Source organism: Phoxinus phoxinus (assembly GCF_949152265.1).
Source record: "Phoxinus phoxinus genome assembly, chromosome: 9".
In the NCBI taxonomy this organism is placed as follows: domain Eukaryota; kingdom Metazoa; phylum Chordata; class Actinopteri; order Cypriniformes; family Leuciscidae; genus Phoxinus; species Phoxinus phoxinus.
The window spans coordinates 16,263,236-16,291,203 of record NC_136884.1 but is presented as its reverse complement, the minus strand read 5'-3'; the positions used below and the strand labels follow the sequence as shown (position 1 = coordinate 16,291,203).

General features: G+C 38.2%; 1 protein-coding gene across 1 annotated transcript; it reads right to left on the bottom strand.

Annotated features, from left to right (window-relative positions):
• Window positions 1-1,212: 1,212 nt before the first annotated feature.
• Window positions 1,213-27,352, bottom strand: lamb1b (laminin, beta 1b). The gene is made up of 33 exons (XM_079623610.1): window positions 27,206-27,352; window positions 26,045-26,217; window positions 23,971-24,106; window positions 21,332-21,405; window positions 20,872-21,060; window positions 20,254-20,317; window positions 18,425-18,624; window positions 18,125-18,245; window positions 17,831-18,019; window positions 17,276-17,452; window positions 17,023-17,135; window positions 16,867-16,946; window positions 16,615-16,750; window positions 14,783-14,941; window positions 14,572-14,693; window positions 14,371-14,491; window positions 13,882-14,071; window positions 12,997-13,140; window positions 12,664-12,895; window positions 12,407-12,570; window positions 12,097-12,321; window positions 11,481-11,695; window positions 11,297-11,393; window positions 8,615-8,984; window positions 7,508-7,692; window positions 7,181-7,422; window positions 6,821-7,021; window positions 6,063-6,207; window positions 5,579-5,783; window positions 4,239-4,380; window positions 3,970-4,146; window positions 2,861-3,017; window positions 1,213-2,787 (listed from the first exon to the last, which is right to left on the bottom strand). The coding sequence occupies exons 1-33, from the start codon at window positions 27,237-27,239 to the stop codon at window positions 2,651-2,653; spliced, it is 5,316 nt and encodes a 1,771-aa protein (XP_079479736.1). The 5' UTR covers window positions 27,240-27,352; the 3' UTR covers window positions 1,213-2,650.
• Window positions 27,353-27,968: the final 616 nt, after the last annotated feature.

Genomic DNA, 27,968 nt, shown 5'->3' with positions numbered 1-27,968 from the left:
TGATGATGGACAGAGGCCACTGGGCAAATTTGGCCAGGATGCCGGGGTTACACCCCTACTTTTTTGGGATTTTTTGGGACCACAGAGATTAGGGACCTCAGTTTAATTTTTATTATTATTATTAATCAATGTGTTAGATGCAGGGGAAATGGGCAGGAATAAAGATCTGAACGACTTGTACAGATCTCTGAAACGGCAAGGCTTGTTGTGTGTTGCTCCCGGTCAGCAATTTTGAGAATTTGGAGAACTGGCCCGAGGAGGGACAAACCTCATGCTGTGGATGTTGGGCGCCCAAGGCTCATCGATGCACAGGATTAACAAAGACTATCCCGTCTGGTCCGAGCCAACATAAGGTCTACTGTGGCACAAGTCACACAAAATTTTAATGATGGTTATAGGAGAAATGTGTCACAACAAACAATGGATCGCACTCTGATGCGTATGGGGGCTGTGTAGCCACAGACCATTCAGAGTGCCTAAGATGACCCCTGTCCACTGTCGAAAGACACACGATCGTCAGAACTGGACCTTGGAGCAGTGGAAGAAGGTCGTCTGACCCGATGAGTGTAGTTTTCTTGTAGGCCTACATCATGTGGACGGCTGTGGACGTGTGAGCCTTTACCCGGGGAAGTGATGGCACCAGGATGCACTGTGGGACGATGGCAAGCCATTCATGTTAACTTCAATTTGAAACGTGCTACCTCAATTCAATTCACATTTATTTGTATAGCTATCTACCTAAATATTGTTGCAGACCAGGTACAGACCAACAGCGTCCCCTTTCAGCAGGATAATGCACCCTGCCACAGAGCACACATTGTTCAATGGTTTGATGAACATGATGAAGAGTAGCCCCCTGGCCTCCAAATCCAATCCAATTGAGCATCTGTGGGATGTGCTGGACCAACCAGTTGGACCACCAGGATCTGCTGCTAAAGTCTTTGTGCCAGATACTACACACACCTTCAGGGGTCTTGTTGAGTTCATGCATTGGCGGGTTGGTGCTGTTTTGCACATTGAGGACCAACAGCATTAGGCAGGTGGTCATAATCTTTTTGGCTCAATAAAATGTATATTAGTTATTTTATCATATTGCCATTTCCAGTTTTATGAAATGAAAACAGTGGTTTATTGCTTAGCGATCAGATAATCTGATGGCATTTTCATTTTGACATGCCTCTGTCAGGGAATACCAGGCACGGAGACAGAGAGTTAGTTCAACCCAAACAGGTATTTATTGACAGATGATATGCACAGTTAATCAGGTGAGTAATGAAGCAGTCAAAATAAGGAGGACCAGATGAATACTGAAAAATAGAGTCTCTTTTCTTCTTTACCAGGGTAACAGCGGAGTGGTGGTGACTGGAGCGTGAAGAGTAGAGAGAGCACACACCTCTTGCTTGGCAGGTGTAGGGTGACAGTGACATGATGTGAAGGCCAAGTATGGAAACCCATACTCAGAATTTGTCCTCTGCATTTAACCCATCCAAGTTAGTGCACACACATTAGGAGTAGTGCACACACACACACAAAACCGTGACACGCCATTGTTGCCGCCTGCGGAGCGATTGGGGGTTAGGTGCCTTGCTCAAATGTGAATCGAACCAGCAAACTTTGGGTTACCAGTCGGACTCGCTAACCATTATCCCAAGACTGCCCCTGCCTCTCGCAAAGACTGCCCCTGCCTCTCTCACAGACTGCCCATGACTGCCCCTGCCTCTCTCACAGACTGCCCATGACTGCCCCTGCCTCTCTCACAGACTGCCCACGACTGCCCCTGCCTCTCTCACAGACTGCCCACGACTGCCCCTGCCTCTCTCACAGACTGCCCATGACTGCCCCTGCTTTTCTCACAGACTGCCCATGACTGCCCCTGCCTCTCTCACAGACTGCCCACGACTGCCCCTGCCTCTCTCACAGACTGCCCACGACTGCCCCTGCCTCTCTCACAGACTGCCCACGACTGCCCCTGCCTCTCTCACAGACTGCCCACGACTGCCCCTGCCTCTCTCACAGACTGCCCACGACTGCCCCTGCCTCTCTCACAGACTGCCCACGACTGCCCCTGCCTCTCTCACAGACTGCCCATGACTGCCCCTGCCTCTCTCACAGACTGCCCATGACTGCCCCTGCCTCTCTCACAGACTGCCCACGACTGCCCCTGCCTCTCTCACAGACTGCCCACGACAGTTTTATAATGGTGCAGATTGGAGTGTGGGTGATGGCTGAGCGAGTGCAGGTGAGGGACAGGAGGGATGCTGAGAAATGTAGTTTCTGACTAGATGACTGGACTGTTGAAGATGGGCAGATGGAAAGCATAGGTGACAGTTGAAATCCAACCTGATTTGCTGTCCACAATGGAGGAGCTTCCTCTCGTTTCAGAGGAATTTTGTTTGAGATACAGTAGCTGTATTATTATTGCGCCCTGCAGGATTTCTAATATCATATATAGGACATAATAAACTGAGTAAACTTTTTTCATAGTTCAGAAAGGGCATAATATATTAAGTGGTCTTAGTAAAATCTTATATTGCTTTTCATTGTAATTTCTTAAATGAATTGCATTCGTGCAGTTAGTAACTTATTTTAGACGGTACAAAAGTGCATTTACATGGTTTTCGACTGATTATAATCTGAGGTTTCTTGGTCGTTAACCGCAAGTGCTGTAGAAGGTGATTTTCCGACTGAGTTCTTGCAGAACATCTCTGGCCTCATTCTCCAGCCCATCCAGTTCCTGAGCTTTCTCCACCAGAGTGTGCTGGTTTATCACAAATGATCTCTCCAGCTCTGGAAGAGATAAAGAGAAAGAAAAGTCAGGAATCATAGTTAAATCTATAATATCATATTCGAGCTCTGTTACCTCTTAGTCTCTGTAGTTTGCTGGTGGCGTCTATTAATAGATCTTTTGCTTCCTGTCGTAGTTGCTCGGCCTTCTGACGTGCATCAATCACACCGGCTGCGTTTGGATCTATCAGACCGCTGACCAGCTGGTACTGAGGTTGCAGTGAGTCAATCTCCTAAAATACACAAATATACACAAGCACGCTTATTTCAAAGTGTCTATGAGTCAATGATGTTTAAAAGTGTCCCCGATTTAAATAAATAAATAAAAGAAAATAACCAAAGGTTTTGAAAAAACCTATATTCTCAATATTTATATAGCTATAATCATATGCTATATTAAAAAAAAAGTAACAGTTTAATGCCCGTGGTTAATGATTGTGGTATAACTAACCATCAATTAAAAAGTAATACATTTTACTTACAGCATATACATCTTAAGTACTGTCAAATCGATTAATCACTATTAATCAGTTTTTTTTTTAAATACATGTGCAAATATATAATATTATATTTATATATATGTAGTATATATAGTGTGTGTGCGTGCACGTGTATGTGTGTGTCTACCTCTACATACTGTATTACATATATAAATATATAATAGATATATACATGTACATATTATATAAACAAAACTTTAATGTTAGATGCAATTAATCGATTTGACAGCTCTAATTATAATGTTTTTTTTTAGGTAAAAAGTTTCACAAAGATCATGAATTGTTAATTAATTTTTCATAATTCGTTCACGTTTTGGGAGAGTTATACAACATGATATCTATCTAACCTCTACTAACCTTGCCTTGTCATTTTTTAAAAATTTTTATGTTGGTTGGTGACCACAGTATTTTCAAAATGTATATATACCGGTATATATAATAGAAGATTACGCAGTTATATAATTGAAGATTATAAGATATTATCTTCATTATAATATTAGGACCATACATTTTTTACTTTATGCCAACCCTAACCCCCATAAAAAAAACATATATATATATACAAAAAACATAAATGTAAAACATGTTCAACATAGAGGAGGTGTACAGTCATCGTATATGTACATTTCCTTTGAAATTTCCTTTTGAACAAATGAACAGAACATCACAGTCAAAAGACAGTTACCCGTTCAGTTTGCTCGATTTCCGCTGTGATGTCGTCAGTTTGTCTCTGAGTTTGATCTGCATCGCTGGACGTTTCGACAGTTTTCTGTTGGAGTTCGTCGACCTTTCTCTCGAGATCCAAGAATCTTCCTGTGCTGCTACTCAGTTTGAACTCTGTCGCTTCAGTTTTTGATTGCACCTGGATAGACACAAAGATTACATTAAAAAGAATCAATAAAATGACATAAGGCACATAAGGATTTTTAAAAGATATGTGTATTGTGTACTCACAGCGGTGATTTGTTCTTTTGTTTGGGTCATGCCACTCTCGACCTCTTTCAGTTTTCCGCTGGCAGCAGTCTTAGCGCGCTCAGTATCCTCTAGAGTTTCCTTCACCTCATCAGTGGCCTGTTTCAGTGCTGTAGCTCTTTCACTGTCATACACACACAGCATAATAAAGGATCCTGTTTTTATGTTTATTTCTTTAACTATGGGCCTTTTTTATTGCATGGATTGGTTTTTATTACAGTACAGGTGACACCATTTCTCTTTTTTTACCTTACCACCATGTATTTTTCTACTTTTCAAATGCCTTTTATGCTGAGATTTAAATATTTTTGCCTTGCATCAGACCCAATTATTATTATTATTTTAAACCTATGATAATATAAACAAAGAGTGCAATATGACTATTTTAATGTTACTGTGTGAAAATCATTTACATAATTTTTGCACAAATTATGACCTTAGTCATAGTTCCTTAGTTGTGGCGCCACAACCAACAATTTTACCACAAACAAGTTGTTACATTAGTGTACTTGGTTGCCAACTAGACAACAGTGCCAATGAAGCGCAAGCTTGAGATGAAAAATGAGACGTATGCTTTGAGAAAACAAAGACAAATCACCATTTTCACAATATGTATGCGTTATCTGCAATAAAACATTTTTATATGTATTAAATATTATTTCTGTATATAAAAAAAGACAATTCTCCTTTCTCCAGTGATATATATATATATATATATATATATATATATATATATATATATATATATATATATATATATATATACATAATTTTATTTTAACAATTTAACAAAATACAAAAAAAAGTTTCAAATAAAGGTGTACAACATTAAACTGACATTTACGAAGCCTCGCACAATATATATCGTGGCTATGAATTAAGAATTTGTGCTTTTGTTTTAGTAAATCATGGACATTTTTATTGAACTAAAACAAGGGTATGAAATATTACAATGTGAACATGATTTAGTAAAACAAATGAATGAGTAATTATATCATGCGGACGATTTACTTAGAATGAGGGAATGAATTAGTAAACGTGGAGACATATTAGTAAGTCGTGGGAACAAATTTTTTTTTTGTCTGAATGTTATGTTTTCTTTTTATTTTACTAAATTTTATATTTATTATTTATATTGCAGAAGTACCAAAAGTACTAATCAGATTAGATAGGAGGCCTCGAGGCCCATTTTCTTAAAGTAAGGAGTAAAAAAGGTTGAGAACCCGCGTTATATCCACTGTTGGACATTGTTAGTGGGCAAACTAAATAAACTAGTGAGTTTTAAAAGTGTTTTTCTAAAGTTAAAATCAAAAGTGACTCACTTGGCATCCTGTGCTTGTTGCAGGAGTCTCTCTGCGGTGAGGGCCTTGTCTGCCGTCTGGGTCAGAATATCATCCACGCTCGTCAGTCTGGCCACATGTTGGTTGATCTCTGTGGTCATGTTCTTTAGAGCTCCAGATGACACTGGCAAACTCAATCTCATCACCTCATCCGCCACTTCCTCTATACGCTTCGGATCAGTTTCATCTACGCAGACAATCGCATTCAAGTTCCTAGCATCAACATTTTGATTTCCACTGTATTTCAGACACTGCATAATAACAAATCTGTGATATACCATGCTCCTAAATCTAATAAGCAATGGTACGTAACAAAAAGACAAACCGGGTGGGATAAACTAAAAAGTTGCTTTAGTTCTGACAAATGTAGTAGGACATTTCATGCAGATCTACGTATATATACATATATGTTAGTATTGTAAACGCATCTAATGTGTGAGTGTTAACTATATGTAACATTTCATACTTGTGAGGAAGTCTCGAATTTGCTGAATGAGGTCTCTGAGCTCATCATTGGTCTGTTCCACTCGAGCTTTGCTCTGATTGGCTCTCAGTAACACTCCCTGAGCACTGAGCTTAGCCTCATCCGCACGTCCTCGAGCATCTGACACCTACCAGACAACACGCATGCAAATATATATTTTTAAAGATTTTTTTATGTTTTAAAAAAACTCACCAAGGCCGCATTAAATTGATTAAAAATACAGTAAAACACTAATATTGCAAAATAAATATCATTACATTTTAATAACTGTTTTCTATTTGAATATATTTAACTATTTTAATCCTGTGATGCAAAAGCTGAATTTTCACCATCATTAATCCAGTCTTCAGTGTCACATGATTCTTCAGTGTCACATGATCCTTTAGAAATCATCCTAATATGATGTGATTTGCTGCTCAAGAAACATTTCTTACTATAATCAATGTTGAAAATAGTTGTGCTGCTTAATATTTTTGTAAGAAAAACAAGATCCATTTATTTCAGGATTATTTGATGAATAGAAGGTTCTAAACTGATTTTTTTGCCTTTATTCTTAAGTCTTTTTTGTCACTTTTGATCAATTTAATGTGTCTTTGCTGAATAAAAAATACAAATTTCTTGCAAATAAAAATTCTTACAGACCCCAAACTTTTGAATGATAATGTGTATATTTAGGCTACATGAATTTAAATAAATGAGTAAGTTGTATGATAATTAATATTGTTGTGAATAATACCTACCATCTTGTTTAGCTTGTCCAATTCTCTTAAAGCATGCAGGACCTCTTGGTCTACGTTTTTGGCTTTCTTCAAGGCCTCTTGAGATTGGGTCACAATAGTCTCACATCCTTCTCCACCACACTGGGTCACGCCATCCTCGCTCACACAGCCTAGACCACCACAGTCACCGCAACCATCAAGACCTGACACCCCTCCGCACACCTACACACACATTTACACATCTGATATCATAGGAGAATATAGCTTTAATACGTTAAAATAATGGATTTTGTCTAATATTTCTCAGGCTGTGTTTAAGAGAACCACTGGCTTAACCAACTGATTAATAACCTTTTTTTTTTTTTTACGTCATTTATTTACCCGACGGCTTAGTCGTGAATGGTCTGTGGAGTTCAGTTCAGATCCGATTTTGTCCAGCCTCTGTATATGCAGCTGATGTCTGAGGTTGAACTCTTTCTCTGTGGCGTCTAGTTTGGCTTCTGCAGCTTTCCTCAGCCAGGAAGACTCATTGACCAGACTTCTCGAGTCAGAGACGGCTTGATTGACACGAAGCTCCGCCCCGCCAGATTCCCTGTAATGCTCTCTGATGCTGTCAGCCGCACCTACGGGAGATGATCAACACACACGTTCTGACACACCATGTGTGTGTGTTGAATTTAAACCAGCATGTTTGTGTGCTCGACTCACCTCTGGCGTCTGAATTTTTAATGTTCAGAACCCGCCGCTGTTTGTCAGAGGAGATCTCTTGTAGGTTTTGGGCCTCTTTGGTCAGATTTTCCAGGTTCTCCACGGCCTCCTGATGGTCAGCAGATACTTTCTCCAGATCTGTTTCAGATCGGTCCATATACTTTCTCAGAACTGATGCTGTCTCACTAAGATCGGGAGAAAGAAATCCAAGTGTATCAAAGGAAACCGTGTGAAAAATAACTTTGTCCCTGGTCTTGAAATAAGTTTGTGACTGGGACTCATTACATTTTCCATTCACACTGTTGTTGTTGTTGGAATGAATATGAATGGTGTGTTCATTTTAAGTATGTGCAGCTTTAAATTAATTTTTTTAAACCAACTAGTTGGTGTGATGTCTGATTGGTTTTGGGTTTACCCCAATCTTGGTAGGTGTTTGCATAAGATACAATCTTGCATTCTTGCTAGAAGTGTAAAAAGAAAGCGGATTTCAAGACTATTTTTTTTTATGTCAGACATGCAGGCTAATTATAAAATATTGATTAAATAATTAAAATAGCAATAAATAAATAAAATATGAATTAAATAAATTATATATATAACTGTTAATAATAATACAATTCATATTAGAATAATATTCTTTAAGAATATATTTTTTGTTGTAATTTCTTAACACTTTCACAGTACTAGAAGCTGGTCCAGGTTGAACCCTCAAGCCTTAATTTTTGGCTAAAAATATTTGTATCTGACAATATTTTTTAATAATGTTGTACATATGACCTATGATGATGGCTTTTATGATGCTGTCACCATAAATACGTTCACTGTATGGAAAAGAGCAGCGTGAACATTCTACAAAACATCTCCTTTACAGAGATGCATATAGAGCGCAGCAGTGGCGCACTTTTTTCAGTGAAGTTAGTACCAGAAAAAAAAAAGAATGGGATTTTTACTTCTGGAACCACACTGTTGCACTCTACTTCAGAGAAGAAAGAAAATCATATGCGTTCGGAATGACACAAGGATGAATAAATTCACTTTAAAAGAGAGAGGAGAGAATATAAAAAGGAAAACAATAGAGTGATATGCATGTGGATGTGTTATACATACTTAGCTTGCTGCAGCATCCTCTGTGTGTTTGTGAGAGTTTGTTGAAACTTGTCATTTTCTAGTATCTCTCTGAGCTGTCTGGTTTCATCCTCCAGACTCGATATGATGTCTTTATAGGGCGTAGCCATGCCCGTCTCTTTCATATCCTCTACCGTATTCACCAGCCTCTGCGTGTGATTGGTCAGCTCTCCCACATTTACATCCCATTCGTGAAAACACCGATGACACGCCTCGCAATCAGGAAAGGTCCCCACGTGGCCACGCCCACACGAGTCACACCTCCGCCCGGCCACGCCCTCTACGCACACACACTCGCCAGACATCTTATTACACTGTTGAGTGGCAATGCCTCGTGGGTCACAGTCGCATGCTGGAACACAAACATGTACAATGGATTTAAAAAATGAAATGGTGCCAAAATTCTTCATATGATTTAAAATCTTGGACGTGAGTGCTGGAAGGAACAGTGAATTCTTGTATGTGTGTGTGTGTGTGTGCTGGAATGTGTGAGAAAACATCTGTTTATTGCCATGCATGATATATTCGGTGGGGGGGAAAAGACAAGGGAAAACAGCTGCTTTTAACTGCTATTTTTTTGTTTACATTTTAAGAAATATATATTTTAATAAATTGGAAAACAATATTTGTTTTATTTTGAAATTTGAATCATTGTGTACAGTAATGCAAATCTGATAAGAGTTGTCTCTGAGAATAAACTCGTTACTAAATGTGTTTAAGAAAATAATGTCACAATACAAAAACAATCTTAATGGATGTAAAATGAGCTTTATTTTCCTCATGCAGTGTATCATTTTATAGTTTCTTCCTGCTTGTTATTTGGATGAAATGTGACCGTTGTGTCCAGAGGATTCCTTTGGAACATTATAGTTTAAAACTTGGATTTTTTTTTTTCTTTTTGGGATGTTTAGAGCTTGTTTATCTCTATACTGGAATCTTCTTGGCTCTTGATCTCGAAACATAAACATTCAATTTTAGGTGTGTTTCATGTTTCGTATAAACTGTCCCTCTGCCAAAAGAACACAGATTAAGGTGTTTATTTTGACTGAATCGAAGATTGTCCATGTAAACGCAGTCATTATTCCCAAACCATTCAAATTCACTTGAAGCATATGATGTTTCACATATAAGTGTTTACTTAAGTGCACCAGAAAGATAAAAAGCAGGGAAAGAGATAAAGAGAGATAGTGTTTGTTTGGTTGTAGTTCAACAAGAACAATCACACACACTTACACAGTAAAGTAAAGTCTGCTGTAAAGTAACAGCAGACCCTTATTCATATAAACTCTGGGTCTCTGAAGAACATCAGAGAGAATTACATAAATCACACTGGCAGAAATATACACTTTTGTGTATACTTTCCAACCAGTTTCCAAACATTCTGGGAGTTTATTTGCGTGTGTTTTGTTTGTAGCAGCCGAAAACTCACAAGGGAAACTTTGTCAGCGTACCACAGAAACATTGTCCGGTAACATTTTAACCTCGTATCGGAGGATTCCATCCGAGTCTTTGGATGCGATCATGTGAGTAAAGCAGATGGAAGAATAAGGAATACATTAAATAAAACTAAAAATCACAAGAAAATCAACAGCTGGCCAAGATATCAGGGATTTCTCTGAAATAAGATCAGAGCATAAAGACTTTCTGGAATTCTCCAAAATAAGGTAAAAACGTTTGTTGAGCAGAGGTGCAAATCCGCATTGGAAGAGTGGTATTTCCCTGTGTTAGTTTATTTGTGTGTTGTTAATGTGTTTTAGGCCGTACAGTATTTACACTGGTTTCAATTTTTGTTAAATTTATTGATTGGTTAAATCTGGTCTGACATCTTCACTTCATTTTCAAATTTAGTTTATCGCAATGTCGCAAAAACATTTTTTAATGAAATATTTAGTTTGTTCAAGAGAACTGTATCTTAAAATAAAATAATATATATATATATATACCGTATAGTTATACTGTACTTTTATTTATTTATATATATATATATATATATTTTTTTTTTTTTCAAAATTAGAATAATTTAAAGAGTTGTCACTGAGGATGACTACAAAACCTCAAAAGTAAAACTTTAAAAAATAACCGCAATATAATATCACAAAGCAAAAAATCTATAATGCACAATTTTTCATCATGGCTACATGACAAATTGGTTAAGTCGTGGCATTCAGGTCATGTGAACAAATGCGTGAGAAATTTATGTTGCAGATTTAATTTATCACAAAAAATCTATTTGCGAATAAAGCATTGTTTCCATTTAATGTGTTCAAAGGAAACATTTCCTGAGAAACTGAATCAAAATAGAGATGAAAAGGAAAGTTGTAGCTCTTAGGGATTTTATTTTTCTGTATTTTGCTATATTTATTTTCATCTACACTTTTATGCACTGTACTGTTAAAATATGTTGAAGAAAACTTCGCTATTTATTATGTAGTCGGCGTACAAGTGCAACACGAAATTGAGGGTAAAAAATGTGCTACTCAACTGAACTGCACACCCAGACAGCGACATAGTGTTGGCCCACATCTGGAATCCACACGTAGGGCGGATCTGGGCTGACACTATGTTGCTGTCTGGGCAGTGCACAAATATTAGTGCAGCAGTATTCGGACTCCACTCACATGACCCACGGCGCGGGCCGGTTTCGATGACGCAGTGCAGACTCACCGTGGCACTGGACCTTAGGATTTCCCCAGAACAGTTCCCTGCACTCCTCACATGTCCTGCCTCCAAAACCAGCCTTACAGGAACACTGACCTGACAGCTGAGACAAAAGTGGATAGTTAAACTTGATTTATGATTGATTTTGTCATGAACTTGTTGTGATAAATGTAGGTGTTTGTGTTTATACCAGGTCGCAGGAGGAACTGTAGGAGTGTTCTGGGTGGCACTGGCAATGTTGGCATCCTTTGCCACTGTTGATGTTCCATGTGTTGGGGGCACAACGGTCACAGGTCTGACCCTCCACACCAGGCAGGCATGGGCACTGCCCGCTAACCCTGTCACACTCACACAGGCCATCAACACAGCTGTGCCTGGAACTTCCCACAAGATGGCACATACATCCTGAGTACAAAACGATACAAAAAAGGCATTGCGGTTGTTATTTTAAAAAAAAATGCATACGTGAAGTGTATAACTACGTTGCTCAGAGGTTTAAAATAAAAATTTCTTCATTCAGTGGAACACAAACAAAAATATTTAGAAAAATATCTCAAGTCAGTGGAGTCCAATGTTGTTTTGGACCCCATTGACTTTCATTGTATGGAGAAAAACGTTCTTCAAAAAGATCTTCTTTTGTGTTTCGCAGAAGAAAAGACATCATGGAGGAAAGGACAACAAGTGTATACTAAAAAGAGCATGGAAGAATGGATGGATTTTTAAACACAAATACACACAGTGCATGCGCACACATGCAGCCAATCAGATGCAGCACCGTAATGCGCTTATTCACACTGCATACTCACTCCTGCACTTCTGTGTACGGGCGTCTCCATAGTAACCACGTCTACAGTGCTGGCACGCGTTGCCATCGGTAAGAAACAGGCATTTGAGACAGGCACCAGTGCGGGTGTCGCATGATTCGGGGTCCTGCATGTTAATATTTCCGTTACACTGACATGGGTTGCACCGCCCTCCTGGTACCTGAGGGTTACCATGATAACCAGAGGCACATTCCTCACACTTCGGTCCTAGAACGTGGAGTAGGAGTGAGAAGTGTTTAATGTGAGACATTTAAGAAATTGTTTTGTTCATTTCTCCAACTGATGCATTTACCTTTGTAGCCTGAGCTGCAGACACAGACCATTTGGAGAGAGTTGGGGTTGTGGTAACAGCTCTCAGCAAACTGCATTCCGCTTCCGGGTCCGCTGGGGCACATACAAGGGCGACACGGCTCTCTGAAGCCCAGCAATGCGTTACGATGATAACCACTTTCACACCTGGAAAAGAGGGTTTCAGGAAACACAAGTGTTTTTATTTTCACTGCACAAGAAGTAGAGCATATATAGCAATAATATGTCATCCTCTCTTACCTCTCACAGTTGTTTCCTGTGGTGTGACCCCTGCAGTTCAGACACTCGCCCGTAAGCGGGTGGCACTGTTCACTGTTCCCGTTACAGGAGCAGGGGTTGCAGTGAGGGAAGCCCCAGTGGTTGGGCTTGCAGTTGCCACACTGGCGCCCATATGCCCCTGGCACACATAAACACTGGCCCGTGGTGCGGTGGCAGAAAAGATTCTGAGAGCCCAGCGGGTTACAGTCACACGCTGACGAGAAAGTGATCGCAGAGATACGCCGTTAATGTTATTCTATGCTAAACTGATATGTTGGTGTTGTGTTGTTGTGCATATGTGTAGTGTTCACTAACGTCTACATCCCGAGGGTCCGAACTGGTAGGTGGCCGGGGCACAGGCGTCGCAGTTCCTCCCTGAAACATTGGGCCGACACTGACACTGCCCACCGTTAACGTCACACACTGTGCTCAGAGAACCTCGTGGGTCACACCTACACTCTGCCGGTGATCAATAATTGAGAGAGAATTGGGTTTTAATCAGACAGGCAGCAGAAATATGCTTGATGTAAAAAGTATGTACTTGCTTTTGATGATAAAGAATGTACTTTTAAAATGATAGTGTGCAATTTCTGCACCACCAGCATCATCGAACTAAATAGCACTATAATGACTGCGACCAAAAGCTTTGCTGCCTATTCAAGCAATGACTTCTCAGGCTATTTAGACTATTTCATGCTTAGTTTTAAAGTCCCCCTGTAATCAATCATTTTATCCTTTAAAACTCATCTTTGATCACCAAAATGACATATTTAAGCATTTTTTCCTTGAAAAAAAAATTCTTCATGCCTTAAAATAGCTTGAATGTAACTCTACACCCTTGCCTCATTTAGTATATGCGGTTCTATGAATATGCAGATTATCCCCGCCTCCACTCACTCCCACCAGCTCTGAGATCCACTCGTTGACGATCACACGTTGACCTGATTGGTTACAAGGGAGTTTGTGACGTCAGAAACGCCAAGATTTTAAAACGCCGTTTTTGAGACGGTCTTTGGTTCACTGCAGTTTTAAGGAGAAAATACTCAGCAATGGTGTTGACTTGTGAATTTGCACATGGTTTGTCTTAAAGCACATTAAAAACACCACGTATACGTATGAACAACATTAAAAGCTTGATTTTCACCACAGGGGGACTTTAATAAAATGTTCCAACATTTGTTATTCTTCTGAGTGTCTCACCCAGAGCTCCATTGTGCAGTAGTGCCGACACACTGAAGATGTAGTTTCTGCAAATATCCGTCAAGGGGATTTTATTAACACTCTGGCTCCGTTCCATACATCTGTATTTCTTGAACATCTCCCAGTCCTCCTGGTGCTGGGGTCCCTCACAAAATAGATCCAGGTCTTGCACCTCTGGCAAAAGCACTATCTACAGAAGTTAGAAGAAGTCAAGGTTCAAGACATTAGGCATGATTATTGCAACAAACCAGTGTTTGATGGTTGTGAATGTAGAGCTAAAGGAAACATTTATTAAGTAGATATGTGTGCAATTGCGAATGTTTGTTATATTCATGCACTGTAAAAAATTACATAAAAATAAAAACATTATTAGAAATATACTTTTTCAGTCTTTTTTCAAAATGTCATCAATTCAATGCGTTACTTGTGTTTCTTTGTAATTACTTCTGAAATGTACTGAATTTCCGAGTGAAAATGAAATAACCTTACTGAATCGACAAGTGTGTGAGGAGAAGAGTGATAGTTGTATGATGAGTACTGCGGGAAGCTAATTTTCACTGTGTAGTTCTGACCCTTCTCCAAACACACTGAACTAGGCAGAACTACATATCTGAAACACAAACACACAATCAAGGGTCAAGTACACAATAATCAAACCGAAACACTGCACACACGCTAATGCAACCTTACCTGGATCCAGGGTGCAGTGAGATGGTCTGTTCATCATTGTATGTAGAAGTGCAGTTTGCTGTTTGGTAACTGGCTCTGGGCCTCTCTATGTTTACTACAACCTGCTCCCATTCATCTGGCAACTACAATAAATGCATTAAACATGTGCTTGCTTGTTGTTTGTGAGCATGTATGCAAGTTATAAATTGAATATTGTATGCGTGTTTATTACCAGTGGTTCATAGCGGATCATTAAGTTGTATTCCATAGATCGTGGGAAATTGTAAATGTTGAATCTCAGTGTTTCACTCTCTGGTACATTGACAAATCCTGTACCCGTCCAGGTGGGTTTACGATCGATAGGTAATGCTCTTTGGACCATTTTTACTGCCTGCATACAATCAATAAAGACTCGCATTTACACATACCAATACATTTGAACACTCATTGGGTATCAGAACAGCAGAATGAGCTAAGTCAATTTCAGTGTATTTCTTTCTTAAAACTATTTGTACATACATTTTCGTATTCAGTTTTTTCATAAAAGCAAATAGTTGTCCTTAATTTGTTTATGGTTCAATTAGTACAAAAACAATTTTTATGTAAAATTATACATTTTTTGCACTTTTTCTTTATAAGAATATTCTTGTTAAATTTCACATTTAGTAAGTTCGTAAAACCATTCTTAAGTAAACTGTCACACAATGTTTTTTTTGTAAAACTATTGTTGAATAAATTGTCATTCAATTAGCCTGTAAAACCGCATGCTTATGCGGTTCTTATGAATTCTTATTTCTCTGTACAAGCAGTCTTTAGTAAACTTTCACATGCTGTTTGTCACAAAATCAATGTTATATAAATGTTATATATACATTTTAAATGTTTACAAAAGAGTTTATGGTAACTACATTAGTTAACATGAACTAACAACGAAATAACATCTAAAGCATTTATTAATCTTAGTTAATGCAAAATTCTAAATTTACTAATACATCATTAAAATGAAAAGTTGTATCTGTTAATATCATTGAATGAACCTGAGCTAACATGAACTAACAAAGAACAGTTGTATTTTTAACATTAAAGGGGTCATGACATTTTTTATTTTATTTTATTATTATGTTCCCTTAGGTGCAATTATAGTATTACTATAGTTTTTTTTACCAAAAACTTTTTAAATGTAGTGATTTATGACCTTTTCCCACCCTGTTTCTCATCCTCTGATTCAAACAGTCTGTTTTGGGGGTGTTTCCCCTTTAAGAGTCCAGTGTTAACGCCCACTGTTATGATTGGCTAACGTCAGTGCCTATGCATCAATTATTAACGCCCCCAGCCAGAACATTTGCGGATTCAGCGTATTTAAAAAGTAGTTTAAAGTTTTAAATACATTACTTACAGTTTACGTCGTCGTTGTTGAGCCAGCATCATTTTGGAATTTGTTCTCAAAACAGTCATCCTTCAAATGTATAGAACAGACGCTTAAACTAACACTGCCGTTACTGAGACGTCCGCAAAAAATAAAGTGCATCCATTTTTCCCTGACGACTGGATCTTTCGGCAGCGTATTCAAAGATGTTGTTTGTCCACAGCCAGGAACAGCACATCTGCGGCATCGTAATTTCCCTGTACACAGACCCACTCGCTGTCCGTCGACTGAACACTTGTGAGGCGCGCGGGCGCGACAACGATACGAAATGAGCGTAGTTGCCTTGCGCTTTAAGCGTAGTTGTCTTGTGCTGGAGGCGGTCTATATGCAAACGCTGGTACGTCACTTCGTACCGTGACGTCACTTCTTACCATGGATCCAGAACGAGCTGTATTTAGAGCTTTATTAAATAAATGATTCGTTTATAATGGGGAGGACGTCTTAAGCTATGAAACTTGCAGGACGTTTTAATGGTACAAAGACCTCTTATATACCAAAAGATCAAGGCAAATTTGGTTTCTCATGTCATGACCCCTTTAACAAAGAAAAACTGTAACACTGTAATATTAGTTAATAGTAACGATTTTTTTCTGCTTGTGTTTCATGAATGAAGGCCAGTGTTCCTGAGTGACACCTACCGGTCCAAAGGAAGCATCCTCAGCTTCATAAATGTAGTGATCCAGTGCTGCGAAGTAGTACCCAGAATTCACTTGGTCACAACGCCTACCGAACATATGCTCCTTACAAGCGCACTGCCCTGTTTGCTGAGAACAACTACAGAGCAAACAAAATATAGGGAAGAATATTTATGTTGGCCTGTATATATATTTTTTTAATTAAATGACATGATAACCGATAATTCTTTTAACAAATCTAATACAGGTACTTACTTATTATTCAAAGCCCCACCTATGTCACAGTCACATGGTCTGCAGCCATCCATATCATTACTGAGACCCCAGTGCTGAGGCTGAAAGGGAAAACTGTGTTATGCACAAGCACAAAAACCCAAACCCAAAACACACACACTTATAATGCTCTCTTACCAGACACTTCTCACAATTTTGTCCAGTCACAAGACGTTTGCAGAAACAGCTTCCTGTCTGAATATCACAGGGACTTCCTGCGGAGAGTGTGCCTAGAGGATTACAGCTGCATGCTGGGTTCACACACAAAAGAAAGACAAACATGATCATACACTCTGACTCCAGAAAACAGGAAGTCTTTCAGAGGTCAAAACCCTGAAAGAACACGAAACAAGCTGTTTGTGTGTGTGTGTGTGTGTGTGTGTTTACGCACGCCGACAGCCTAATGGGTCGTCGCTGAGGCCATAGTGTCCCTTTTTACAGTGGTCACAACGTTGTCCCTCCACATTAGATTTGCAGCGACACTGGCCAGCAATCGTATCTCTTAGGACATCCGTAGCGCTGTCACATAAGCCTCCGTTCAGAGAACCACGTGGGTCACAGTCACAGGCTAAACACAAACCAAGTAAGACTCAACTCAACATATTTAGTTGATCCTAGAACAACATTCCTGTCTGAAAATGTAGTCCTAACCCTACTCATAAATGTTCCCTAATATCAGAGGGTAATGATAACACTGATGTAGAAGCACCGTACACTTGTTCCTCAAATCTGATTGGTTGACAGGAATGTTGTTCCACGATAAAAAAAAAAAAAAGGTGATCCAGGAACATGTTGTACTTGGTGAAATCACCACACCAAACACAAACACAGATTTATCATGTTTCATTTATCATGTAACATTGCTTCAAGTAACACTTTTACAGCATCTTTTCTGCATAGGAACAGATTTAAATGTATCCGTTTTGAGAGCGTTAAACACACTCACGCGCGCAGATCGTGGGGTCTCTGATGTCCCTGTGAGAGTGCTTGTAGTAGAAGGGTTTGCAGTTCTCACACCATTGGCCCTGTGTGTTGTGCTGACAGTCGTCACATACTCCTCCACTCCTGTTTCCCGATGACAGATACACCGCCATGTCAAAGTGACAAACAGCTGAGTGACGATTGCACTCACATCCTGAGAGAATGAGAAAGGAAAAAAAAACACCAGATTAGTGAATAATATATAGTATGGCTTCTGAAAAATAATTGTTTGCGATTAACTGTGGGCTGTTTGTCATACTCTTGCATGCGTTTGTCTCTCGGCCCACTGCTGGTCTCCAGGGCAAATCTTGGTAAAAGTCCTCACACTCCTCACAGTTGAGTCCAGTAGTGTGGTGATTACACATGCAATGACCGTGAACCTGCGCGCACACGCACACGCACACACACACACACACACACACACACACACACACACACACACACACACACACACACACACACACACACACACACACACACACACACACACACACACACACACACACAGGTGAGCAGTGCGAGTGATTGGTTTGTGAATGTTGTTGTTACGTTAACTCACCATGCCGTCAACCCCTGCCTCATTGCCGACTGGTGCACACTTGGAGGCGTGGCCATAGCAGAAACAGTTGCCACGGACGACCATGTCATAGAGAGCGTAATAGTATGTCTCTCTCACCTCCTCTCGGTCATCAAACTGATTATCACCTAGAGTGTGCAACTTTTCCATCCGTACGCGCAGATTTGTGATCTTCATTAGGTCTGTATGAACAAAGATATATCAGTAGTCAGACAAAAACAAATATACACATACTCAGACAACAGGTTTATTTCTTTAAATTTCCCACTTGATTAACAGTCAGTCATTCTCAGAAAATGATGCCATTTGTGCCACATTTGTGTCTTCAACATATTTACAGGATATAGTCACATTATTTAATCAGTTTAATTCTGTTTAGAGTGTTATGCAAAAAAAATAAAAAATCAATAAAACGAATACCGGTAATTACATTTTGAAATGTGCTTTAAAGTTGAAAACCAGTCCATACATCACTATTAAGTTTTAATGGGTTAGAAAATCTAGCAAAATGTTCCTGGTATTAAAAATTAGTTTTATATATAATGCTTAATGTGTTTTCCTGAAAAATGCTGAATTTTTCTTTGACTTTGACCCGGTGTTCAACCCTGTTATGTAATTTTTCCCCACTTTTTCATTATGTTTACACTTGTTTTAGCCTAGATAGATAGCTTCATAGTTCAAGTCTTTCAAATGAAAATGTATAGTGTAGTGTTTATTTCCAGAAAGCAAAGCAGCAATTTAGCTGTTTTTAGCTGTAAAAGCAAATATAGTCAGTTGCCTATTTAAATTAAATTATGTGAATGAAATATACCAATTTATTGTTCTATAGACCATCTTTAGAATTTTGTATTTGAACTTGACCCTGTATATCTCTATGACATCGCTGTTGAAGAGTAATTAGCTGGTAAAGTGGATTTACTTATTGTAGAGTTAACGAAAAGTTATCATGAGAATTGTAATGTTTGGAGCGGATGCCATTACAAATGTCAGTAGACCTGGAAGATTGTAAAATGAGCGGTTTATTCATAAATCCGTGCAAGATCTTCCCTTCATGCTGTGGAAATACAAACCGGAAGACAGAACACCATGAGTGCAGTGAAGGGGCGGGGCTACTTAAAGTCTATACGGGGCCCCTAATGGTGATTGGAAAAATGATAAGTGTAAATAATGTAATGTATATTTCAATGTATTTGAGTTCTCCCGAGAAAAACTTTCTTGCTAAACTGGTGATGGAATTAATATAGGGTGGGAGGAAAAAACGTTTGCGAGAAAACAAAGTTTTTTGGGGGAATTGAAAAGTTTTGCAAGTAAGCGCAAAACCATTGAAATATAATTTTTCCTCCAATCTCGTATTTATCCGTGTCCCCTTGGCTCATAGGTTCCCAATCCTAGTCCTGGTCCTCCCAGACCTCAAATATGAGCAGTGTTGGGGGAACTCCAGGACTAGGGTTGGGAACCACTGTCTTAACACTGGGTTGCATTAAGCTAGCTAAGGCGAGTTAAGCTAAGGGCTAATAATGATAAAGAAAATGTTGGACTTAAAAAAAAAAAAAAGTCTATACATAAATTTTTGTAGACCACTATTAAGAATTTTGGGGAGGGGACATATACGGGCCCCAAATGTCTATTGGGGTTGAGCCCATATTCATCGGTACTTTGGGACTGAGGTGTGAAAAAAATGATTGTGTGAAAGTTTCAAATAAAATTATAATTTAAAACATGGATATTCAGTGAAATTGCCAGACACAAATAGCACCACGAAGCTTTCAACTGGTCAAGAGATTTGCTGTGGTGATGTGCTTATTACTTACTCTGAGTATGTGGGTTGTAAGGGTCAGGAAACCTAAATGCAGGATCAAGTACCCTAAAAATGACCTGTTCATAAGTACACAAGAACAGTGACTCAGGATTGTATACATATAAGTATATAGATACTGTTTAAATAGTATGTATAAGCACTTCTGTCATGACAACTCTCTGAGTTTTTGACATGGTAATGAGTGTGACAATGTTGATTTGTTTGGTCTTGGCAGAATAGATCTGCTACGCTGCTGTTATTGCTGCAGCAGAGCAAGTACGTACGGGACTTGATACTGTCAATACATACACGGCACGCTGCTGTGAGCAAGCGTGTATACAATATACAATCTACAAGTATACAATATAGCGTACATGAGTTACCTGTAGCAGATCTATACAGGTGGAGCTGGGAAAGGTGGAGGGTTTCTGAAAGTGTGCTAAACTGCTAAGGCAAATGCTAACCAAGAATCTGAATGTTGAGCAGCGAGCTCATTGGCTACTGATATAGCAGGAACCAATCAGCTGTGCCCTATTAAGAATGATGTGATTGCGAGAAGGCGACATCAAGAGTTTCATGACAGAACTTTGTGTTATATGTATATTTGTCTATATGAATGTATATCACACACCTCTCCCTCTGTTGAGGGCTCAATGCCAGAATAGCGGCTGTCACAAATGACATCGTCCACATTTTTGATTGGCCCCGGAGGGATGTGCGGAAAGGATTCAATGCAGTTGAAAGCGTAGTATCGGTACACCTGCCAGCTCTGCCCAAAATCTGCAGAACGTTCAATCAGCATGGCTGCGGGCCGAAAGGTCTGCGGAAAACGGCAAAAAAAAAAGTATTTACAGAGGATCGGATGCTGAAAACCCCCCGGAAAAGTATCCCAAAAAAAAAGAAAGCTGAAGTATATCGTAGACACAACTGGTGCCAAAGGTTTCTACAATCTTTTTACGATGCTTTTGGGAGACGCAGCCCTGGATTCAAAGGAAAACACTTCAAACATATCTGCACATATGTTCAACATTCCACAAGACCGTGTTCTAGTTCCGTGTGTTTGTGTGTGTGAGAGAGAGTGTCTATCTCACCTTAAAGGTCATGATGAGGTGTGTGAAGTGAAATTCGGCCTCCAAATCCAGCTCAATGGTCACATTTTCAACTCCTGATGAAGAGGAATGGATAAATGAGCGAGGAAATAAAGGAGTGAGGCGCAACTGGCTACATGTTGGAGCGCTTCCCACGAGACTATCGGTTCCAACAAAAGAACTCATTTGTAATACAGTTTTAGAAAAGCATAGTAATATACTAAATATTTGTTCACTCCAAGCAATCTGGCACGAATAGTTTCCACACTCAAAATATCAAAGACGGTGTGTTGTTTGATGAAAAAGAAATTTCCTTGATCTTCTGAAACAAAAGAGTTCACTGTCTCATGTAAACAATACTGTATGTTTCAGAAGTCAAAACTTCCTCCCGAGTCCTAAAAGACTATTCCTGTACAGGGATATGTTTGTTTCGCTAGTATACTGTAGGTGCAAAACATTACATGAAATTAGTAGTGTCAGAATCTGTAGTATTTATAAAACAGCAGGCGAAATGTAACTTCTGCCGAGATTCTAAAGTGTGCATCCAATAGACACTGGCAACCCAAATGATGCTGTATGTCACATGTCAATGACATGTCAATGACAACATGGCGGTTGTAGTACATCCAAATTGCTTTCATACCTTCATACTACACGCATACTGGGCACACTGTATATAGTAAGCACATTTTTAACAGTCGCAACATTAATTTCTCATTCCATAGTGTAAGCTACATGGACCCTTGGCTGTAGGCCGGTGCAACTGGAGCTTGAGGGGTATTTATACACATTAGGGGTGTAATAATACCCTCATGTCACGATTCGATATATATCACGATACTAAACTCACGAGACGATATTATTGCGATACTCCAAGACATATGATAAAAGGTTAACAAAAAATGTACTGTACAATTGGATGGAAATGAATAGGCTTGGACTTGGTGCTGGTAACCCAATGCATGGGACAATAGTGACACCAGAATAAAAATAATTATGATTCTGAAGCTGAAAATACAGAATTATTTTAGACGAATATGCTTGCACTCTGTCGCTGACTAGATATATTTAAAATAAGATATTTGGCATTATCAGGACCCACAAATATTCCCCCATTGAATTATTATTATTATTATATTCCACATTATATATAGTAGTTTAATTTTCCTCACACAGACATTTTATTTTGGGTGAACTATACACATAATACATATTGTCACTATCCACGATACATACTGCTGCATTTTTGTATTGCGCTATATTGTGACACAATATATTGTTACACCCCTAATATACATATTAGGATAAAACTATATAATGTTTTTCCCTCCCACCTCATATAATTTTCATCACAACAGTTTTGCAAGCGGACCCAAAGTTTCTAAGGGAACGCACAAATTTTGGTTGGGAACGCAAAAGTTTTGCAAAAGCTGAGAAGATATGGAATTTTGTTAAATTAATATGTCCCTTTAGAGCTCCATACACAAAGGTAATCTACATATAATGTTCTTAGAGGTACAGTAGCAAAAAAAAAAATCTGTTTAATTCTATTAGTCAGATACTGGAAAACGGTCAAGAAAAACGAAATAAAAACAAGTGCAAGAAACTTGACTTACAAGTGGTCCATTATCGCCACAGTTGACCAAAAAACATTCATGTGAATTCACAGTGCTTTTATGTTTAAAATCACAACAAACATCCTTGAAACAGTATTTTAAAAAAAATCACATTTTCTTTTTTACATTTACAGGGAACAAGGGCGTAACAAAAGTGCAGCACTATGCCAAATAAAGCATCCAAAATCCTGAATTCCCTAAATTAGTGTTGCCATGCCACACCCATGGATTGAGTCTGGTAGCGTGAGTGTTGTGGAAGCCAGTCGCTAGGGAGAGAGCAGGCCAGCTGTTTCCCACGCCCAGCGGCTGCATTCACCCCAGCTCTCACTTTCTCATTCCCACTACTTCCTGTCAGAGTTCAACTATTTCTTTTCCTTTTTCTCCATTCCTTTCTCTATTTGTCTACCCAAATTCCTGCCATGAGACACAGTAGCTTCTTTTGGGACCAATAATATGAGAATTGTGACATATAAATGCGTATTGCGTATTATTAGCTTGCAGAATATTTAAGTGACAGTTGAAAATGTTATTGATCCTTGATAGCTCATGTTTATGTTTATGTTTCATTTATCAAATGAATGATAAATTTACTCATTTACTCACTCTCATGTCATCAAATCTTTAAGCATTTCTTTCTTCTTTGGAACACAAAAGAATACATTTTGGTAACATTATGGTAATATTTTGGAAGAATGTTGGTAAGGAAACAATTTTGGTGACCATGCATTGACTCCATGTTCAGACATTTCTCAAAATATCTACGTATATAGATATAGAATAGAATTTGGGTGAACTATCCCTTAAAGTATCAACTTTGTCTCAGGTGTTTCCTCAGGAATAAAAATTCCTGATAAAAATACACACAAATGAGACAACTGCTGACATACAGTCAGAATACAAAGTGTTGAAATCACTTCTAAATGTCTAAAAGAGACATATGAAAGTGTGAGGAATCTGTGTAGGAGAAAGAACTGAAATACCGATGAGATTATTTGTGATTGTTCTTATTGTTGTGCGAGAACTCACCGTTCTCGGACTGCCACCAGGTTTCGAGGCGGTTGGGAGTGAAGGCTGTCACCACATTCTCAATGGTGTGGCTGTTGGGGGAGGTGGACTCATTGTACATCCGTCGGGAATCGCATTCAAAACAGTTCTTCTCCTCCTGGCAATGGGACAGAGATCGAGATGCAGATGTTATTGGAGCATGTGAGACATATAGAGTCTTTTGGGGGTTGGCGGACTGAAAAACACATTCATGCGGACAGCAGGAATCCAGATGTTCTGGATGTGCACCTGTTTCTATCACCCTCTCATGCGCATGACTCACCAACATAAACACATGTGAACACAGCGAAACGTACACAGGCTAAATCTAACTAAATCTAATAGAAAAAGTTTCAGAATTTCTTGGCGTAATTTTCTTTTCCTACAATGAAAGTGAATAGACACTAGTGCTGCACAGCTACAAAAACACACTATAAACGTAGTCTAAATTAATGTTTGATATTTAATGAGCTATATTAGTTTTAAAGTCATTCAACCATGTCTGGATTTTGCTGTAATATTACTGATGATATTCCCTCCCACTGAAGCTCTGAAATATTATTCATAATTATGACAAGTGCCATTGGTTCTCTTAAGTCCGTTTGCAAGTTTGAATGTAAAAGATTTGAAATCAATGGCAGAGGGCAAGATTGTGACTTCAATTTGGGTTCTTTCCTCACAAAAACCTATATTGTATGACTAAAGAAATATAGTGCATGAATGGACTAATTAATGATACTTTTCATTTTCATTATAAGGAAAAGAGCAACCAGGCCAAAACATTTTTTTTTCTGCACTCCGCAGAAGAAAGAAAGTCATAAGGATTTGCAATGTCATAAAGCTGAGTAGAATTTTTTCTTTTTTCTGTAGACTATTTCCAAAATTGTAAGGTTTGATAGCATTTTACAAATCTAGATCACCAAAATTGCGTATGCTAGATGTGTTGGACGGTTGAGTTCCAGATCCTATCTAGCCTACACATAGTTCAAATCACAAGGATATCACTTCTTGGCATTTACAGTCAGACTTTTATTCTGAGGGCCACACAGATAGTGTAAAGGGCAAAAGAGTGGCCTAAAGGGGTCTGGAACATCTGACAGGGTCCTACTTCCTCCCACCACATACTCTTCACACAGTGATCCGATTGTTCATCAGACAGTGTGTAAGTGTGGGAAGACAAAATGAATGCTCTGTTACCCACCCAACAACATATAGAAAGATTATGATCAAATCACACAGATGTTTTTAGGTTATATACGCCATGTGTACGACATGGAGAAAATAACTGAAAAACTATATATATATAGAGTCAACATTTGAAGCGGATCAAAAAAGTTTATCAAAGTTGTCCTAAGACAAGAAGGGTTATTGTTCAACATTCATGTATAACTTTGATGAAAGGTTTTGACCCACTTGACTTGACTACTATTGACTTGACTATATATATATAGTATGTCTTTTTTTCAATTGTGATTCACTTCATTGTAATACAATCATTTATATTTGAAGACTTCAGATGCAAAAGCCTCTAAGTAAAATTTCTTCTAAAATTAGCATTTTTATCAAGCTCGTATATTTACGTTCAGTAATTTCACTTTAATGACAATTAATAGGTAATTTTCATTGCCATTAAAGTGAAATAACTGAACATAAACATACAAGCTTGATCAAAATGATCATTCTAGAAGAAAAATTCAGATGGCACTTATTATAATAACATTTTTGTATATAAGTCATACACAATAGACAGAGAAAATAACTGAAGAAAACAACAAGTATATTTATATTTAAAAAATCTGGGTGTATATAACAGAAAAGTTTAAGCATCACATGATTTCACATTATTATTCACATTATAATTATATTGTGCATATATATATATATATATAGTTTTTTATCAGTGTTTTGTATTTAAACCTTAAATTTTGAATTGTATTCAAAATTTAAATTGTATTTAAAGTGTTTTGTATTTTTGTATTTAAAATTTAAATCATGGGAATGTGATATATTTGCATGTTTGACTTTTATGGTACATGACGTAGGTTTGTTGCGTTACCTGCAAATGGCTCACGATGCAGAATTTCTCCGGTCCATTCAGTCCGCAGGTGGAGGAGGCAGTAAGCCGATGTGCTCTCCCTATCAGCAAATCACCCGTAGAGGGGTAACAGCTCCCCTCTGCGCACTTGTCATTGTGATCAGGTGATTGTGCCAGGGTATGCAAAGCAATGGCTAGGGGATATATAGATATTATCACATTATGCTAAAATACAGTACAATGAAAGTTCATTAATAGGGGAGACTGAGGCCTCAGTGAATATTTCTGTGGGTGTTTTTTTAGATAGTTTACATAGTCACTTACATTAAAGTCTAGATAGATAGATAGATAGATAGATAGATAGATAGATAGATAGAACAGTAAGATAGTTTAAACTCATCCATTCTATTTAATTTTAATGTGTAAACTATTACATGACTGAAACATTGTGTGAACTATGCATGGTTAATCATTTTGGCTTCTGGTTACAGTAGAGTCTGTTCCTAATTATTGAAATGAACATCACATGGGAACGCTTGTTGACCTGATGGAGAGTTAAATGTGGCATGCAGGAAACCGGATGAGATGCACATAAACCTTTAAACACTAAACCTGACACTATATAAATACATTTAATGGATGCTGATTTTAGACCAAATCAAATTTCACAAATACTGCATAAAGAACCATTCTTCCTCTACTTTTATACTTCAAATTAGAAATAATAAGAAAAAGAAAGTTTCAAATTAGAACTATAAATAGTTTGAATACTTATAAGAACCCAAGACATCAAACTTAACACCAAGTTTACATTGCATGTTATCAATTGTTGCCACACACGTTATACACACTACATACTGGACCTTTCTTCCCTACTTTTATACTTGAAATTAAAAAATAAATAAATTAGAAATAATGAGTGAGATAAAGTTTCAGGTTAGAACTAAAATTGGTTTTGAACCCTGTTAAGAACTTTTTAAGCACCATAAACAACTTTGTATTGGCCACTCCATGTACTGGTAGGCTACCTTACAGAACCCACAATCCAAAACATCTGGTAATGTTAAAAACAATAATAAATCTTGGACACCATCAAACTCTTAGTCAAACATAAGCTGTATCAAGTGAAAGCCAGTGGCAGTTGTATTTATTAATGGAAGAATAATGATAAACAAAACTTACATATCGTAAGAGCTGTAGTCTGGAAAGTCCACATTGTTGCTCTTGTTCTCCAGCAGTGTTTTCCAGAGCGTTGGAATAACTGCGTGTGTGTAGCGTGGGAGAAGCGAAGCTCCCGCCCATGATATTAAACAACGCTGATTTACGCGAGTAGTGCTGCTGCTACAAACCCAGTATTGCGCCAAAAACACACTGGCGGTGTCTCAAACCACTGTGAGCTGCCTACCAATAAAGCATTTGGGGGCAGAATGCCTTAGGATAAACGTGAATCTTAACGCGCGAGCGCGAACAGCATTTTTTGGCATCCTAGGCGCGGTTCCAAACAACACACAAATAGGCTACGTTCTTGCATTTTAAAAACATCTATAGGCTAGAATGAAACAGAACATTTAAATTTTTAGGCTATATGCTTTTCACACAATTCTTAAAACCTATTTGGCATATGTAGCTAGTTAAATTATAAAAATGTCTCCTTGTAAAAAAAAATAAAAATCATAAAACATAGCTAAAATAGCGACGTTACAACAGTTAGGCTAGGCTACTAATGTTAATAGCCTACAGTAAAACTAGTTATTAGCTACGAAGTCGTTACATTGTTGTGTCTGTTTTACTCAAAAAAAAAAAAAAAAAAAAAGGCAGCACACATCTTTAAAAACTGAACAAATTTAAAATGACCTACACCGTTTTTAAAATAATTCCAAATACACATTACAATTGTGTTGCTCTGCTTTTTGGACAGTTAAACTAAAAACCAATATCTTACACA